Source organism: Apteryx rowi, unplaced genomic scaffold, assembly GCF_003343035.1.
Source record: "Apteryx rowi isolate R43461 unplaced genomic scaffold, aptRow1 scaffold_67, whole genome shotgun sequence".
NCBI lineage: Eukaryota > Metazoa > Chordata > Aves > Apterygiformes > Apterygidae > Apteryx > Apteryx rowi.
In genome coordinates this window covers 749,091-765,348 of record NW_020450949.1, presented here as the reverse complement: position 1 = coordinate 765,348, position 16,258 = coordinate 749,091, and the positions used below count along the sequence as shown (strand labels likewise).

Here is a 16,258-nt window from a genome sequence, read left to right as displayed (position 1 = left end):
CGAGAGCAGAGGAACCAGCCCGCCGGCGCTGCTCCTTCTCCAGCTTTCCACCCTGAACCCAGACACCTGGTTGCGATTCCTGCTTTAAGATTGCGGCAAGACTTTGCTCCAGCTTTCCCTGGCTCGCTCAGTGGAATATTTCTCCCTAAATCTGAGCAAACAGGAAAGCGTCGAGGAGGGTTTAAGGCCTGCAAGAGCAGTGCAGGATTGTATTTGCAGATTGCACCTTCCTGCAAGGGTCCTGCCCGCCTTGGAAAGTGGCCGCGCAACAGGAATCGCTCTTCGCCACGGCGTCGGCCCAGCGACACCGGGGAGTGGCGGTTCGGAGACGCCTGCAGCACTCTGCGCCTCTCCGCTCGCTGATCCCGCCAGCCAGCCCTGCGAGGGCACGTCCCAAACCAGCCGAACACGAGGCCGTGCAGAAAAGCCCCTGGGACTGAGCAATGCGGCGGCGGCGGCAGGACGAAAGCGTTTCTCCAAGCCCTCGCGCACCGTCGCGGTCCTGCTCGAAGGGATGCGCCCTCCCCGCACACACCGCGAGGGCTCCCGGGCGCAGCCTGCCCCAGCGCCGCCGCCGGCAGCCCTTCCCATGGCATGGTGGTGGTGATGCACAGGGGACACTCCCGGAGGAGCTGGAGCAGCCGCAGGGGCCCTGCGCGCTCCCAGCCTGTGCAGAACTGGTGCAACCATCCCCGAGGTCCCACGTGCCACCGCACAGGAGCGTGCAGCCAGGACCCCGGGAGGGCCGAGCACCGGCAAACCTGAGGCCAGGAATGGCAAAGACGGAGGACGCGCCACGCTGGGATCAGCGCGGATGCAATTGGGTCTCTGCAGCTAATCAGCTCCGTCTGCTTTGATTTCCCCCCATCCTTAACTCCTCCTGGGCGCCCTACGTTTCTCCATCCCCGGCGAAGGGACGCAAACGGCCCGCGAGAAGGCGACTCGCGGACCCAGGGAGGAGAGAAACACTCCCAGCTGTGCTGCAGCCCCGCTGCACGGCTCCGAGCGGGTGCAGGAGGAGCAGCAGAGCCACTGGGATGGGACCGGCCCAGCTGACAGCAGGCCGGGATCCTCCCCACGGCGCTCCCCGGGCGCCGGGGAAGCCGGGAGCGCTGCGGCGCCTTCGGCAGCCCGCGAGCCTTGCCCGTCCCCTCCTTCCGCGCATCTTCCTCCCCCCTGCAACCCCCGCCCCCSCCCCGCGCCACCCGGCCCCTTCTCCCCGCAGCTCCGCCGACCGGCTGCTGCGGAGGGTTTCCTGCAGCCATCTCCGCGCCCCGCTCCGCAGCAGCCGTGCTGCGAAACCGTTCCAGTTGAAAGCGCGCTTTGCTGCTGGCTTATCGCCCCAGACGTCTTACTGCAGGTTTGTCTGCATCAAACCACATTTTCCATATACTGACTCAGCCACTGAGGAGATCCAAATCCCGCTCAGTTAAAGCCATCTATGCAGATTATAAAAGTTTTGTTTTGCTTTTAAATCCTCTCTTGGTTCTTTCAGCCACAGTCAGCTCTTCGCTGGGGGCTCTGGGGCACAAATTCAGCCGTGCAGAGCCCTACGGAAAATGGCGCTCGCGGGGTGGCAGCAGCCGAACGGCACTGCGGCATCCAGGAGAGGCGAGGGCAGCAGCAGGGGATCGCTCTGTTCCGACGGCCGCAAGCCGCAGCTCTGCGGAAGCGGCGGGGAGGCAACAGCCCGGCCGGCACGGCCCCGCCGCAATGACGAGCCGGCTTTCGGCTCGAGCCCCGCTGCCCGCGCACCACTCCGGGGGCCGATGGGGAGCAGCGGGGGCAGCAGGACGCCCCCGCGCTGGCCAGGCGCCGCTCCGCCGAGCCCGGGAAGCCCCCCGACCGCTGCACACCTTCACGCTTCGGAGGTGGCCAAGAGGCGCGGTAAACGAACGTGCCAAACGCGGCCAAGTAGCAGACCGCAGCACGTTACAGTAAATTGGGGGGAAAAATCCCTCTCGGTCTCCTTTCCCAGGCTGCAGAGCAGTCAGTAGCTCTGGAAACCAAAGAGCGCAAATGGCCCCCAGAGCTCTGCCGGCTGCAGGAGGAACGAGAGGGCCAAGGGCACTTCCGAGATGGAAAAGCTTCGGGAGCGCACTGGGAGCACTGCAGGGGAGCAGGCAAACGCGGTGCCAGCCCCATCCGCCGGGCAGCCCGGACGCCGGGAGAGGGCGGCTGCACGCAGAACGCGAGCAGCGCTCCGGCGGAGAAGAGTTTGACTCGACAGGACACACACCTAGAGCCCCTTCCGCGACCGAGCGCCCGGGGTCGGCGATCTGTTCCCGGAACGAACGAGCCCGCGGGAAGCAAAGCACCAACACTTCGTGTGGACCCGGACCTGAGCTCTGGAGCCACACGTCTGACTGCGCGCTTTGTGTGCGACCCGCCAAGTCCCGCTCGTGCAGGCATCCAGAGGGAGCAGCTTCCCACCCCTTCCGCCCAGGCTACCGCAGCACGGAAATTCAGCATCCCTCCTCACAAGGAAGGCTGAAAGAGCCGTCCGAAGACTGCAGAGGGAAACGGAGAGGCGAAAACACGTAGCGCACCCCAAGAAACACCTCCTGTCCCTCACAAGGGATCTCCTGAATCAAAACCGAAGCTCCAGAGCAACCCGCGCCCCGAGACCCAGCCGAAACCGCAGTGCCCAGCCCCGGGCGCTGCCTGGGAGAGGCCCGTAGGGTCTTAGCCTTGCTAGCGTTTGAGGAGGAAAAAGCGAAACACCGACACAAGCTACAACCAAACCGAATCCCTACAGCAACGCTTAGTAAACATGGAAATGATTCTACCCACAGGTCTCCAGGGACAAGTTCAAACACCGCTGTTTCCTCCCTGGCAAATTTTTCTCCCAGCATTAGCATTGCTGGCTGTTTGTAGCCAGTGCTAATACTGAGACAGACACACACGAATAAACTAAGAGAAACAGGTTTCACCTTTTTCCTCTCTAACTAAAATGAAGATGTGCAAGGCAGCTGGATTCCTGCATCACACAAAACTCTCCCTAAAACTGGAAAAAAATGCACAAAAAAGCTCAGCCAGGCTAAGACAACTCCAGTCCCGAAATTCATCATCGAGACCATTTTCTTTTAAAAGCAACGCATGCTCAGAATAGTTTTGTTGTTTCTAGGTACTTTGTGCCAGAAAAGGCAGCCAGAACTGAAGAATCATTCCTGCTTGCCATCAAAAGTTAATAGATGCTAAAACACGTAAAAAGCACATACTGCTTACTTTAGTACACCACTGATATTTTAAGTGCCAAATAATCAATTTCTTACTGATTGCAACGCTTCTGAATCAAAAAACACCTGATTCACGCAGAGTCATTCTTGAAACACCAATTAAGGCTTTCACGATGGGGGGAAAAGAGAAAATGTAAAACTCATGGAGCGACTCCATCCTCTCCTAGCCCTGCCTGCGCCGCCGTCGCACGGCGAGGAAGAGGAAGGTGGGCCGGGGGACGAGGGCCTGCACACGATCACAGCAGTCTTTGTCAAGAGTACATTTACCATATGCGCTTGGATGAGCACAGAGACATCGAGAAGGAAATTTATTCAGATAAGAAGAAGTGCAGAGGTAAGCAAAGACTTTGGAGATGAAAGCGCTCGAGTTTACGTAGTGCGCTGGAATATACGCAGAGATCACCAGCCTCGGCAGCCTCCCAGTCGGCCACGAAATGGTATCGCCAGCAGGAGGCTGCATCTGGCCACACGTCAGCTCAGCAGCGGGGCTGCGCGCTGCTCATTCACTTGTTTGTGTGCAAATTTACATGGGACCACAACGTCCGGTGGGGAAAATGAGTAATTCTGTAGTATTCATACTGTTGCGTCAGCGTGTTTTAGAAGATGGGTATTAAAAACCATTGTGTTTTTCAGATGAAATCCAGAATGGCTTCAGGTTTCCTAGCTTCGGATGCCATGAATATGGGTGTAGCGTGTCTCCGCATTTCTATTTCCACGTTCGTTGGCTAAAAAGTAAGGAGGAGCAATGTGGAGAATTACATACCCTTTAGCCAACCTATACAAAGAGAGCACAGTACAGAGGACCAGACTGTTGAGAGCACAAACACCAAGGAAAGAAAATTATTTAGAACATATCCAAGAAGATATTGCTAGGAGAAAAGAAAGAGTATAAGCAATGGAAAACTCCACGTCAGAGTATCGTAAAAATTTCCTAATAGTGTGTTCCATTACATTTCAGAGCAGTCCATGCGCAGAAGTGTTGGATCCTTTATCATTCAATTTAAAACAGAGCAGAAAACCCACCTGAGATTATGCCATGGAGAAAGGAGAGCAGATGAGATGACCTGCCAGATCTTTTACACTAGACTTCCCCCCCCCTTTTTTTTTATTCTTTCGTTTTTTTTCCACCTTTAAATTTTAACTAATTAAGAATTCAACTGTGCTGTCTGTTGCAATGCTAAAAATCAGGAGGCTTCAGTAGCATCCAACAGGCTGAGACGGAAGGAAATTCTGTGTTCACGTGCTATCTGCGGTAACACCCCAAAAAAGAATATATTTTAAGATTGTCCAGAAGCTACATGCAAAGTCACTGCTTTTGTGGGAAACGCTGCCTACTCCCATGTTAGAGAGAGACTGAAGGAGATGCTGAAACCTGTGGGTAGATGCAAATAATGGCAATATTCATGACTACGGTCTGAAGCGTTTACCATCAATGAAACAAGCACAAAAAGCCAGGAGACAGTACTCGAAACAAGACGAGAAATCCTAAAAGAGCATCATTATCTTCTTCACAGGCCACACAGCTCAGCCGCGGCCACGGCGGTTACCAGGCCACACGCTGCCCTGCTCCTCCCCGCACTTCGACTCGGGGACCTTCCTGTTCTGAGCGCGTTTGATGTTCGGAGCCGCCGTCACGCCGAGGCTTTCCCGCGGGCGTGGATCAGGGCAGCCTGCAAAAGCTCCCTGCTGCGTCCTGGGTTTACAGCGTCCTAGTGCCGCGGTGCGCCGTACGGGCACCCGTGTCCCGCTGCATCCGGGGCCGGCCGGACACAGAGGAGCCGCCACGGGAGCTCGGCCGGGCCGGGCCGCTCCGCAGCGCTGCTCCGGCACCATTCCCGAGGGCGGACGTCGCCATGCGGCAGAGCTGGCAGCTCCCAGCCCACCAGCACGCCCTCGGGGCACGCACGCGTTGCCCAGGCCTGCGGAGCAGCGCTATTTTTACACAGCAGTTGCGTGCAAGTCACCCGAACACACAGCTTTGCATGTTAGGAAGTCCAATAGCCTCTACTTTTCTCCCAAGCTTATACACAGACCGGGCTGCGAAGCGACCCCGGCGGGCTGCGTCGATGCAGACCAGACAAGCTCACCGCTAGCAGCCTGCTCCGCTGCCAACGGGATCATTTCCAGAACGCAGTGCTGGGACTGAGGCCGAAAAGGCATTTCGCGTCCCCCCTCCCTGCAGGGCATGAGCGAAAGCCACCCCTCCGCAGAAGAAGAGGTGCTCCAGCAACGGGCAATGCCAGCGACTGCCCGCTCGCAGCATCTCCCCGAGGGTGCCCTTTTCAGCCAGCCGTGGGCAGCACGAAGCCTGGCTTACCCTGCACACATGCCGTCCTGGAATGAAGGATGACTTCATTCAGCTAGTTCAAAAGGCACCTAAATGCTATGGCAACAACATTTCACAGTGTTAAATTCCTGAAGCTCCCAGCCACTCAATTCCTTCTTTTCCCCTGTAAGCAAATCCTTACAAGAAGTCCTTCTGCCATGAAAGCAGGGAACCAGCTCTCCTGCCAGGACACCAGGATTTCCACTCTTTGAAGCAGCAGCATCTGCCTCTAAGCACCAGCAATTACCGAAAACCTTGTTCTCACCCCGGACAAGGCATGAAATCAGCCAAGTGTCACTCCTCGGTTCCTTCCCTCCCACTGGAAGATGCCCCTACGGACAAGCCAGCCCTCCTCTCATTAACGGATCGCTGCTAATTCCCCTGAACTGTCCTCCGCAGTTCTGCAGCGTTCTCAGCTTCTATACCATTAAGTTATTATTGCTGATTAATGGGAGTAGCTTAGGGCACAAGGCATGTGGGGCACCAGCAGACTCATTAGCTGTTAGAAAGCAGAACCATCCGTTGATTAGTTACCGTTTGGAAAATGGTATTACGGAGAACGGCAACGCCCGTCTCCGGCTCGCTCCGACAGATTGTGCACGAAACACCGAGGTGTGGGTAGAGCAGAGTTTACTCACTCATCCCCAGGCGCAGATTGAGCCAGCTCCGCGGGGGGGACCCGCACTTGGTCAGCACAGAGTTCATGGTCCTGGGCCGCCGGTTCCGCAGTCCCTGGGGGTCAAGAGAGCAGAGTCAAGGCGGGAGCGGTGCTGCGCCCAACAGCCCCTCAAGCAGCTCAGACGCCCAGGAAGCCGCGCGGGGCTCTGCTCCTGGCAGGAGGAGCTCAGCGCCGCTGCTCTCTCCTCCGGGTCAGGCTCAACGGGGCTCTTCTCGAGCTACCGTGCCGTGACTCGAGAAGCGGCACGTTCGGCCGCCTCCGGCTTGCTTCTTCCGCCCGGCTCCCCCCCGCCCCGGTGCGGTGTTTTAGGGCTGGCTTCTCGGAGGAGCCACACATTTCATCCGCCTTCCCAGGTCTCCCTCCTCCGCCGGCTAGGACATCCCTCCCTCCTGCCCTGCCTCCCTCCCGCAGACGCTGTAACCCAACCGCCGCCAGCCTCCGCCCCGCCGGCTCCTGCCGCTTGCCAGGTAGGAGAACTGCGAGTTTTGCAGCGCAACTTTCCGGACGCACACGCACACCCCTTCCTCGCAGGCAGAGTTTCACCGTCCACTGAAGCACTCTCAAATCCTCAGGAAAACTCAAGCCACGGGCGAATGAGCACCACCAGCAGCGGGGCAAGTTACCGCAGCAACAGGCGCTGAACCCGCTCCGGTTCGCCCGGAGAGGAGGCTCCTTCGGCTCTGACATTTCACAGAGCCGGCTCACCTTTCACAACTGAACGGTTTTCTTCCTGCTCCCTGCTTCCCCCCTGCCCTTGTTTTGCTAGCGGGTCTCGAATATACATTTAACTCGGCGAGGGCTGTCTGAGGAGGCCCCGTGCTCTGTATGTGATTTTTTCCCTTGCTGCACAGATGGCCCCCATATTTATTTTAGCCACTGTTCGGGCTAGATTGTCAGCCAAGCCTTTCCTGTGCTGCCAGACCTAGCCATATGGGGAGAATTAAGACTGGATTAAGTTAAAGCTTTAACTCTTTAAAAGGCAGCAGTACTGCACAGAGCTTTTCTTTTTTTTCTCCAGTAAAGTCAGTCCATTTGTTTAATTTGTTCATTTACAGGTACACATTTCTAAAGCATTAGGAAATCTCCTAATAAAGCAGATAAAAGCATTCCCTCATTTTTTATAGATTACTCACATCCACTTTGGTAGCCAGCCTAAGAACCTGATATTTAGCAGAATACGGCATTCTTCCTTCTCACACAGAAGAAAACCTGAACGTAGTCAAGAAGTTTCCGAACAAACTATTTGGAAAAGGCAACTTAAGTTGCAGCGGGGTTGCAGGATCCACTGCCTCCGGCCTCCCAGAGCACTAACCGAGGAGCTGGGAAAAGACGCCCTGCCCTGCCGGCCCGGGAAGTCTACACGCGGCAGCCGCCTCGGAGCCCGCGCTGTCCCGTCCCAGCCTGCCCGCCGGGGCGCAGGTGCTCCCGCGCCACGAGGCGACGGCACACCCCACCGAGCTGCGCCAAGCTGACGACATCACTTAAAAAAAATCTGTACCTTGGGACACAGACAGAGCCGCTCTACATTAATTACAATTCCAGAAACTGCAGATAAAACTGAGGTTACTTTTTACAGTAAAGGATACATCAAAAGCCCGACTGCCCAAAGTTACCCATCCAGAGGCATTTCTCCAGATTCCCAAATATTTGCCAAATAGCTTCTCAGCTTGGCCAAGAAGCTTACTCAGCTCTCCACGACTCCCCCAAGCTGATCTTCACTCAGGAACGAGTCATTGCCCCAACCAAGAACTTTTTTTTTTTTTTTTTTTTTTTTTTTTTTAAAACACCAAACCTCAGTACCTTCCTCTCTACTCTGTGACAATCCAGCACACACCAGATAAGAGAATCACATGAGACCACACTGTTGCTCTGAGTGGTATGTGGGTAACAGTTCTTCCCCCCTTGATAAATATTTAGCCTCTAGCAGTACCACAATCTATTTAAAAATAGTTGGATGGCATATTCAAGCTAGAGCCAAAGCAAAAGCTCTTTCCAAATTTATTCTAAGCACATTTGAGTTTAAACAATAAAAATAGGGTACATAGAGCTAGAACAAGGCAGAAGCATAGGGAAAAAAAAAAAAAAAGAAAGAAAACCCGATAAACCAATAGCTTGAGTGCCGCGTGAGGTGGCAGGCCTCCCCTTTGAGGGGTTCCCAGAGACACACACACCTCTTCATTTCAACATCTGGGTACAAGTTAGAATTGGAGCACAACCTCTGGTTTCAACCACTATGTTAAGAGCCATTTTCTCAAGGCATCACGTAGAAGGATTCTGCTGCTGCCTGCTGCCAGCTGTGCCCCACTTCCGCACTGGCCACGTAGGCCAGGTTAGAGCAGCCCAGGCCGCCGTCTGAGCGCTGGGCAAACGCAGACGCACTTCATCGGTCATTTCTGCCAACATCGGCATTTTCTACTGCACCATCACAACAGCCTCTGTGGCCCAGTTTAACGGGTGCCGAGTTTAGCTGTAACAATTCAGGAGAGAACTTCTGGTGAGTGGCTGACTCCCTCCAGTGGCCACATTCAGTTACCAGAAAAAGGATTTTCTAAAATAGTTATATAAAATTAAGCAAACAGAAAAACCCACAGCGAAATTCTCAAAGAAAGATGCAAGTTAGTTATAGATTCAGGGAAAGAATGATCTGTGCAATTTCTGACCAAAAATCATGAGTAACAGAGAGATTTGGTTTCTCTCTCACACACACAGAGCACACTGGATAGTTTTCTGAATATAGAGTGAACTAAAGGCTAAAATTTAAACAGGAGAAGGAATCACTTCACACTACTAACTTGCTCTTTAAGAAAGAAGGAGCTTTCAGTAACTATTCCCAAGTTCCATTAGCTATGCCTCAGTCAGTATAGGCTTAGAAAAAAAAATTCATACCAAACCAATATTTTTAATAGATATTTATTACAAAACACCAAAATACATATTGCAAATATAAAAGAACAACAATAAAAATGGACATGTTGTAATATCCACACTGGACACTTGTTCAGGGTCACGCAGAGCTCCACAGTATCTGGGGCTTCTGTGAATATACCTAGCTCTCGCAAGACTCCATAAAACAAATGCTGTAATTCAAGCTCTCAAAGTCTTTAAGTGAAATCACACGGGAACGTGTACTCCCTTCTCTTGAAATGCTTCTTCTTTTTCAGCTTCCCAGATCCCAAGATGCTGTAATTATATTCCGATGTGACATAAGGTATCTCTCCCTCAAATCCTTGCTGGAAAAAACACGAACAGAGAAACAAATTCAGGAAATTAAGTCTTCAGCTAGAACACATTCTCTCTTTCCTCTAAACAGACTGAAAAAGTCTGCAGGTGAAAAGCAGTTAAGGTGTCACTGAACAACCCCCACTGATAGCTGAAAACTGATATCCCTGAAACTGAAAACAATATCCCCTCAGTTATTTTTATGCATTAAGGACAATTCCTAGTAGGATAACCACCTGTTAATGCCCAGAAGCCTCCGAACACACACAAGCCTATTTATATACAGCCAGGCTAACCTCAAACAGCTTCCACCTACTTCCTATGCAGCTCTTACCTGGCTCACAAGAATACAATTTGGAACAGCGATATTTCCAAGCAGCAGACAGTTCACCAGTCTTAGGTTCTCAGCAGGTACTGGTGTCAGAATATGATAAAGCTTCTTCTCCATCTCAACCCCTCGGACAATTCCTTGAAAATATATGCAAAGTTCAGTCTTAAATCCTCTGAATTACTTCAGACTTGTACAGCTGCTGCACACAGTGGAAGCTCTTTGAATAGATGGTTCTTCCAGAACTAAGAACGGGATTCTCCAAACATCTTTCTTGAGAAAAACCTGCATTTCCATATCCTGATGTTCCAGCACTTCAGCATAGATTAAAAACAGCTAGTTTCTCAAATTGTTATAAATCCCTGTTTATAGCTACATGCTCCTACAGAAGCTTCAAGGAGCTCAATACTGAGCTCATAAAATCAGGACTGTAATATTAAATCCAGTCTTCTGCAAAGAAAACTGAGATTAGTACTCAGAGATCCCTTTGCAAGTTTGAGGCCACAAACGCTATTGTTCCAGCTCTGTTCAGAGAAAGGAAATTGTTTTTCTCTGCATGTGAAATAAGAATTTAAGTCTCTCTGGCAACTGAAGGATTTTCACGTGAATCATTCAGAACCTATTTTTGAAAACATAACTCCAAAAAGTGAGTAATCTGTCAAGTTACCAAAGAGCAAGTGAGAAAACAAGCTACAAAAAAACCACTGCTCAGTGACATTCCCCATAGCTGTTACCACACGTTAGTGGAAAACAAAGGACTCCAAGCACAGATTATAATGGAAGATAATACATTTTTGAAGCAGTGTACACTTATTCTTTTACCTAATCCTACTTTTTCAGTTGCCTTTGAAAGAGACAATCGGTAATTCTGTCATTCTGCAATATACCTGTCAGAATATGACACGTGGGAATGTTTCTAGGAGTCACTCACCAAAGCCAAGGCAATCGCAGACCGGTGTCTGTGTCAACAAGACTGGTCCATCAGTTTGGGACCTGACTTCGTCAGGTATCCTGCAGAGCCCGACCCAGCTGGCATTCACGGCATACATGATGTTGGTAGGAGCAACATCAGTGTGAATAACCCTGAGTGCAACAGCATTAAAAGGTACCTAAGGGAAAAAAACCTGCATACCATTAGCTCAACATCAATTTAGTTCGGTTTTTCAGAGACAATGCTAAGCACACAAAACCTGAGAGCTCCCAACCCACATGGGTAGAAAGACACTATGCCACATTGACACCTCAGCAAAAATCTCTTAAATGCACTGAAGGGTTTTTTTCCTTTTTTCTTTTTCCTTTTAGTTTACAGAGGTGTTTTCCCCCTATAGTTCCACAAAACATTTGCAGTACAAGCAGAACTCTAAATTACTAAAAGCCAGCCTCCCTGCAACAGTCCCAAGTCTTTCAAAAACCTCAATTTACCTGATACGGCACAAGACTATGTAGCGGAAGTACCGATCCTATGTCTGGGGGTTGCAGCTGACCAAGGTAACCCAGTATTGCCATGTCACGTAAGACACTGCTGTGTACCCGGCTGGAAAAATAATCACAAGAAATCAAGAAAAGGCAATGTATACAACAATATCAGCCGCTATTTCATACCAGTTTAATTTTTAAATCTTCCCACACTGAAGAAAACTTAGAACTACGCTCTTATTAACTCTAAAGGAACACAGGGCTTAGGGTATTATTTCAGTTTCAAAAAGGCATTAATAAACAAAGTAGTTAAAAAAAAGTCTCTTATTAGATATTGCCTCCCTTCTCCGACCATGATGCTGACGCATCTTTCAATTAGTCAGCTGCAAGACAGAGCATAATACTTAAAATCGGCAAGAAAGATTCAAGGTCCAGAAAAATATGCACTTCAGAGATATAAACAACACAGACTGACTTGAAGTATGAAAGAAACTAAGAGATAGCAATCACCATCTAGGTCTGCAAGAAATGGGTAAGGAACTTATTAGTGAGAGAGAGAATGAGAGAGAGAGAGGGAGAAAAAAAAAGGCATTAACATTCAGCGACTGCAAGCGGAAGCCAAGCCCAGGGTAGACTTAAGTAACTGACAGCAGACACTAGAAACAGGCTTGTTTGTTTGGGGTTTTTGCTTGTTTTTTTCGTTTTGTTTGTTTTCGAGGAGTTGTTTATTGTTCCTCCCCACCCTAACACAAGACACTAAATAAACTAATCAACTCTGAATGATGTAATAGGGCCCTGAAGGCCAAAGCAAAGAGAAAGCTCTCTATTATGCATTTACTGTCAGGACTAAGAATGTTTTTATTAAGCTCATTATCCACCACATAGCACTAACTTTCTACTTACGCTTCACCTGCAACTCCCGCTCGAGGGAATTCTGGATGAACATACAGCAATTTATATTCGGGAGCCGACGCGTCTTTCTCCCCTTCAGGGGGCTTCCAGTCCTCCGCTCCGCTTGCATCCATCTGCTTGCATTTGGGTTGCTGTTTGCCTTTAGTATACAGGCCAGGAGCAAGATGAACATGCTCTGGGGTCAGCGGAGCCATAGCTTTCCAGTCATACACATCCATCTGAACAACGTGACTGGGTGACAGCAGCCGAATGATATCGGTCAGAAGCAGCAACCCATCACCTTTAGGAAGCAAAGGGAACATGATTGCTGCTACTGTGTAAACAAGCCCTAACACCGATTACAGAACAGTAATATCGGCTCACGTGGAGTAAGCTGTATTTTCTAGTTCCAGACCTAGAAAGTGTGGTGGTACAGATCACAGCAGTCATTCTGCATCATCTTTTAAGAGGTTTATGCTGTTTACCTTTCACCCAGCCCATGGTGTTGATAACTAAAGGCACTTCCTTCTTGTAGGAGTTAAACACGTACTTCACTACATCAACGTATCTTTCAGAGTCCTGCTCACAACTGGACTGTCCATAAAACACCATCTTACGTGGCATTCGCTGATGAGTGAATGGCGGACCTGAAAAAGTGAACAGCAAACCTTTGGTAGTTTCAGTAATTCAAAGCGAAACTCCCATCCCTACAGCATGTACATGCAATCTCTTCTGAAATAAACTCAAGGGTTTCTTTTGTTTGTTTGTAATATGCTAAGAGTCATTCTTCTGCAGTCAGCACCTGTGGAGAAGCTTTTTGTCTCTCTTGCACAACTCTGTGCCAGTTTGTTTTTAAAAAAAGAAAAGAAAAAATCTGTTTTCACGTTTGTGAGTTTTTAAAACTCAGGAACTATCTTCTAGTACAGAGTGTAGAGGACTAGGACTAGCAGAAGCACATAAAGAAGAAACATCCTGAACTACAATGAGTGATACATTGTACAAGATCGAATTTAGTTCTGAAAACATTAACTCCTACTCGCTGTGACAGACTATCCAGGAAGTAAACCAGTCTGGTGCTATCCTTTTTAGAAAAGCACCCAAAACCACTGGTGATCTGCAAGACCAAAAATACTAGCAGTTTCTCTGGTTATAGTTTTCTTGTGCTCAGAACAACAGGCCCCAACTTATACAAATCTGCTTCATATTTCTCAAGCTACTTTTATCTTGTATTAGACCTGCTTCTACAGATAATAAAGAAAGAGAAACATTTTCCCAAAGAGACCCTACAAATCTGAAAGCTGGCAATCTGCTTTTGCCTGCCACAACCTGCTCCTAAACAAGTATTTTCTCCTCTCTCTAAAACGCAAAGAAACAACCCAGGAGAATAACTGCACGTTACTTAACAAGACTTTCACAGAAAGCTTAGAGGCCCCTAGCAAGGAAACTTTTACAGCTTTTCTTTTATTCTTTTTATGTGCCTGTGACAGACGTGGCAAGTTCTCCCAAAGTACAGATTCTGCTCAGAAAGCACCTTCTGAGAATGAAACCAGTTTTCAGCAATAGCAGAAAACAGCAAAATACGTACCAAGAAATGGCTCTGTTACGTTAGTTAAAGACACACACCCAGGCGGTGTAAATTCGGTTTGACCTATATCACATTCCAGATACTCAACAGAGGGAAGGCTGCAATAAAAGAAGCCAATGTATTAGTTCCTACTAAAAATAAAAAGGGCACAACTTGCAAAGTATCAGAAGCACAATCTAATTTTGTTCAAGGTCATCAAAATTAAATTCTCAAAATACAAACTACCACTTGAACAAATAGTATGATCAGGCAAGTGAAGAATTCACAGGACTCATCTACACCACATTTCAGATCACATACTATATGCTTATGCTATTAAAACAGCTCCGTACTATTCCATCCGTGAGAAGAGAGGCTAGAATGATAACCAGAGGCAGTACTAAGCGGCACACCACCTATCCCATGCTAACAGGACACTTCAAGACCGACTATGAGAGATTTATAAAAGCTTTATTTTAGGCAAGTAATGATTAAGAGAACAAGCTTCCACATCTTGTTGTGCAGGAAACTTGAAAGACCCTAACAAGTTGTAACAACTTTCTGTATATATTTTTTAAATGGTACGACTCCCCATTCCTTACTGAACCCTAACTACTTGATGTCCAAGTAGTTCATGTACTCCAAGACATCAAATTAGTAGCAGTTCAATAGAAATATTTAAGTAGCTAGCTTTTCTGGAAGAAACCTGAAGCAGGAATTCCTAATTTTATTTTATTTTATTTATTTATTTTTAAATATTCAACTTCCAAACGGTAACTTTGAGAATCCTGGCAGTCAGGTTTTTCTTTTTTCCTTACCCTAAATCACATGCAGTACTTAAAACTAGAGAAAGTGAAAAGACTCACTGATTCAGTAACAGGTTAATTAGGTATCTGTTAAATGTTGACTTCCCAACGCTTTTTGGACCACACACCATAATCACAGGGACACCTTCATCTTCCGCTGGAAAGACAAACATACTCTGAAACGGACCAGTACCATAAGTTACTTTGATGTCCCCTGCTTACATGTATTTGAGACAGAAACAGAAAATGAAAAAAGAACAGAAAAAAAACCCACTAAGTGTTCTACTTGGGATGTGAGCATTCTAATAAAAAAGAAAAGAAAAAATCCTTCAAAGAGAAAAGGGTGTCAAAGTGTACCACCAAAAATAAAAAAGGCTCCTAAAAGAAAAAGCCAGCTCTAGCACAAAAATCCAAATTTATGAGTTCTAATTGCTCACGACATTTTATATGTTGCTGGATAGACGAGGGGGCATTTTTTTCTACCCACCACAAACAAGAGCAAAACGAGAATTCTGATGTCAAATCGGAAAGTGCCCCACACCAGTGAACTACCTCTCTAGCAGCAGAGGCACAAACCACTCAAGATGATGAAAGAGCTCCAAGACCCGCACTATTTAGAGAAGAGCACGACCCCCAAACAAGCCTTTCCACAAGGGGCCTGTCTCCCTAACTACAATTCATGAGGAGCCTTTCTCTAGACTACTAACACAACCCAAACAGCCAATTGCACCAGCAAACAGCGCTCACCACAACACGCTTGGACCAGCTCCTCCAGGGCCGAGAACATGCTCTCCGACACCAGCAGGCCTCGTTCAGGGCTACACTTGACAATGCCAACGGACGCCAGAACCGCGTCTTCGGGCGCAAAGTTCGGCTCTTCCTTTTTCTAGGAATCGGTGGAGAAACGCTTAAGCGGCGTGTGTAAGGTCACACAAGGGTGGGTGCTAGGTGTTGATGGGACTCCCGCGCATTTTTTGACTCTGCGGGACGCTGATTTTGGGGACGGACCCGGAGCGACGAGGCGGAGCCCGGGTCGGGGCAGGCGGCGTGACGCCGCGGCTCACCTGGGGCTCGAAGAGGCGGGAGAGCGGCGGGTGGCTCAGCAGGAACCGGGTCACCGGCGTGTCCAGGTGCTCCAGCAGCACCACGGCGCACTGCGGCGAGAACCGCGCCATCACCTTCAGCCGCGCCTCTGCAAGGCGAAAAACGCCGCCTTCACCGCGCGCCATTTGGCGGCCGCGCCGCGCCACACGCCAAATGGCGGCCGCACCCCAAATGGCCGCCGCGCCGCGCGCGCCAAATGGCGGCCGCACCCCAAATGGCCGCCGCGCCCCGCGGGAGTTTGCAGCCCTCCCACCCCCAGCCGCGGTGCCCACTCACGGCGGCGGACGCGGTGCGCCCGCATGGCGGCGCGGGCGGCGGCGCGGAGCTGGCGGAGGTCGGCGACGGGCTGGGCCTCGGCGGGCAGCGCCTCCAGGGCGAGGGCGCAGTGGGTGGGCGGCGAGAAGAGCTGCTGGCCCGGCTGGTGCGAGGCGATGGCGAAGCCCAGGACGCGCACGGCGCCGTAGAGGCAGGTGAGGCGGCATTTCCCGGTGAACGTCAGCGCCTGCGAGGAGACAGCCGTGAGGAGGAGGAGGAGGAAGAGGAGGCGGCAGCGGTGCCCGCGGCCCGGCGGTGCCTACCTGCTGCGGCGCCAGGAGCAGCACGGCGGCGCCTTCGGCCGCCTCCACCGCCGTGAGGCCCGCCTCGGCCGGCGGCACCATGCCGGCGCGGACGAAGGAGGCGGCGAA

General features: G+C 50.3%; 1 protein-coding gene across 1 annotated transcript; it reads right to left on the bottom strand.

Annotated features, from left to right (window-relative positions):
• Positions 1-9,138: 9,138 nt before the first annotated feature.
• NOL9 (nucleolar protein 9) lies at positions 9,139-16,258 on the bottom strand (the record flags this gene model as incomplete). Its single annotated transcript, XM_026085430.1, has 12 exons — positions 9,139-9,474; positions 9,798-9,931; positions 10,723-10,900; positions 11,214-11,325; positions 12,111-12,399; positions 12,584-12,745; positions 13,684-13,781; positions 14,529-14,625; positions 15,216-15,354; positions 15,533-15,660; positions 15,849-16,074; positions 16,151-16,258. Coding segments are annotated over 12 exons (1,800 nt in total), but the record flags the coding sequence as incomplete, so codon positions are not given.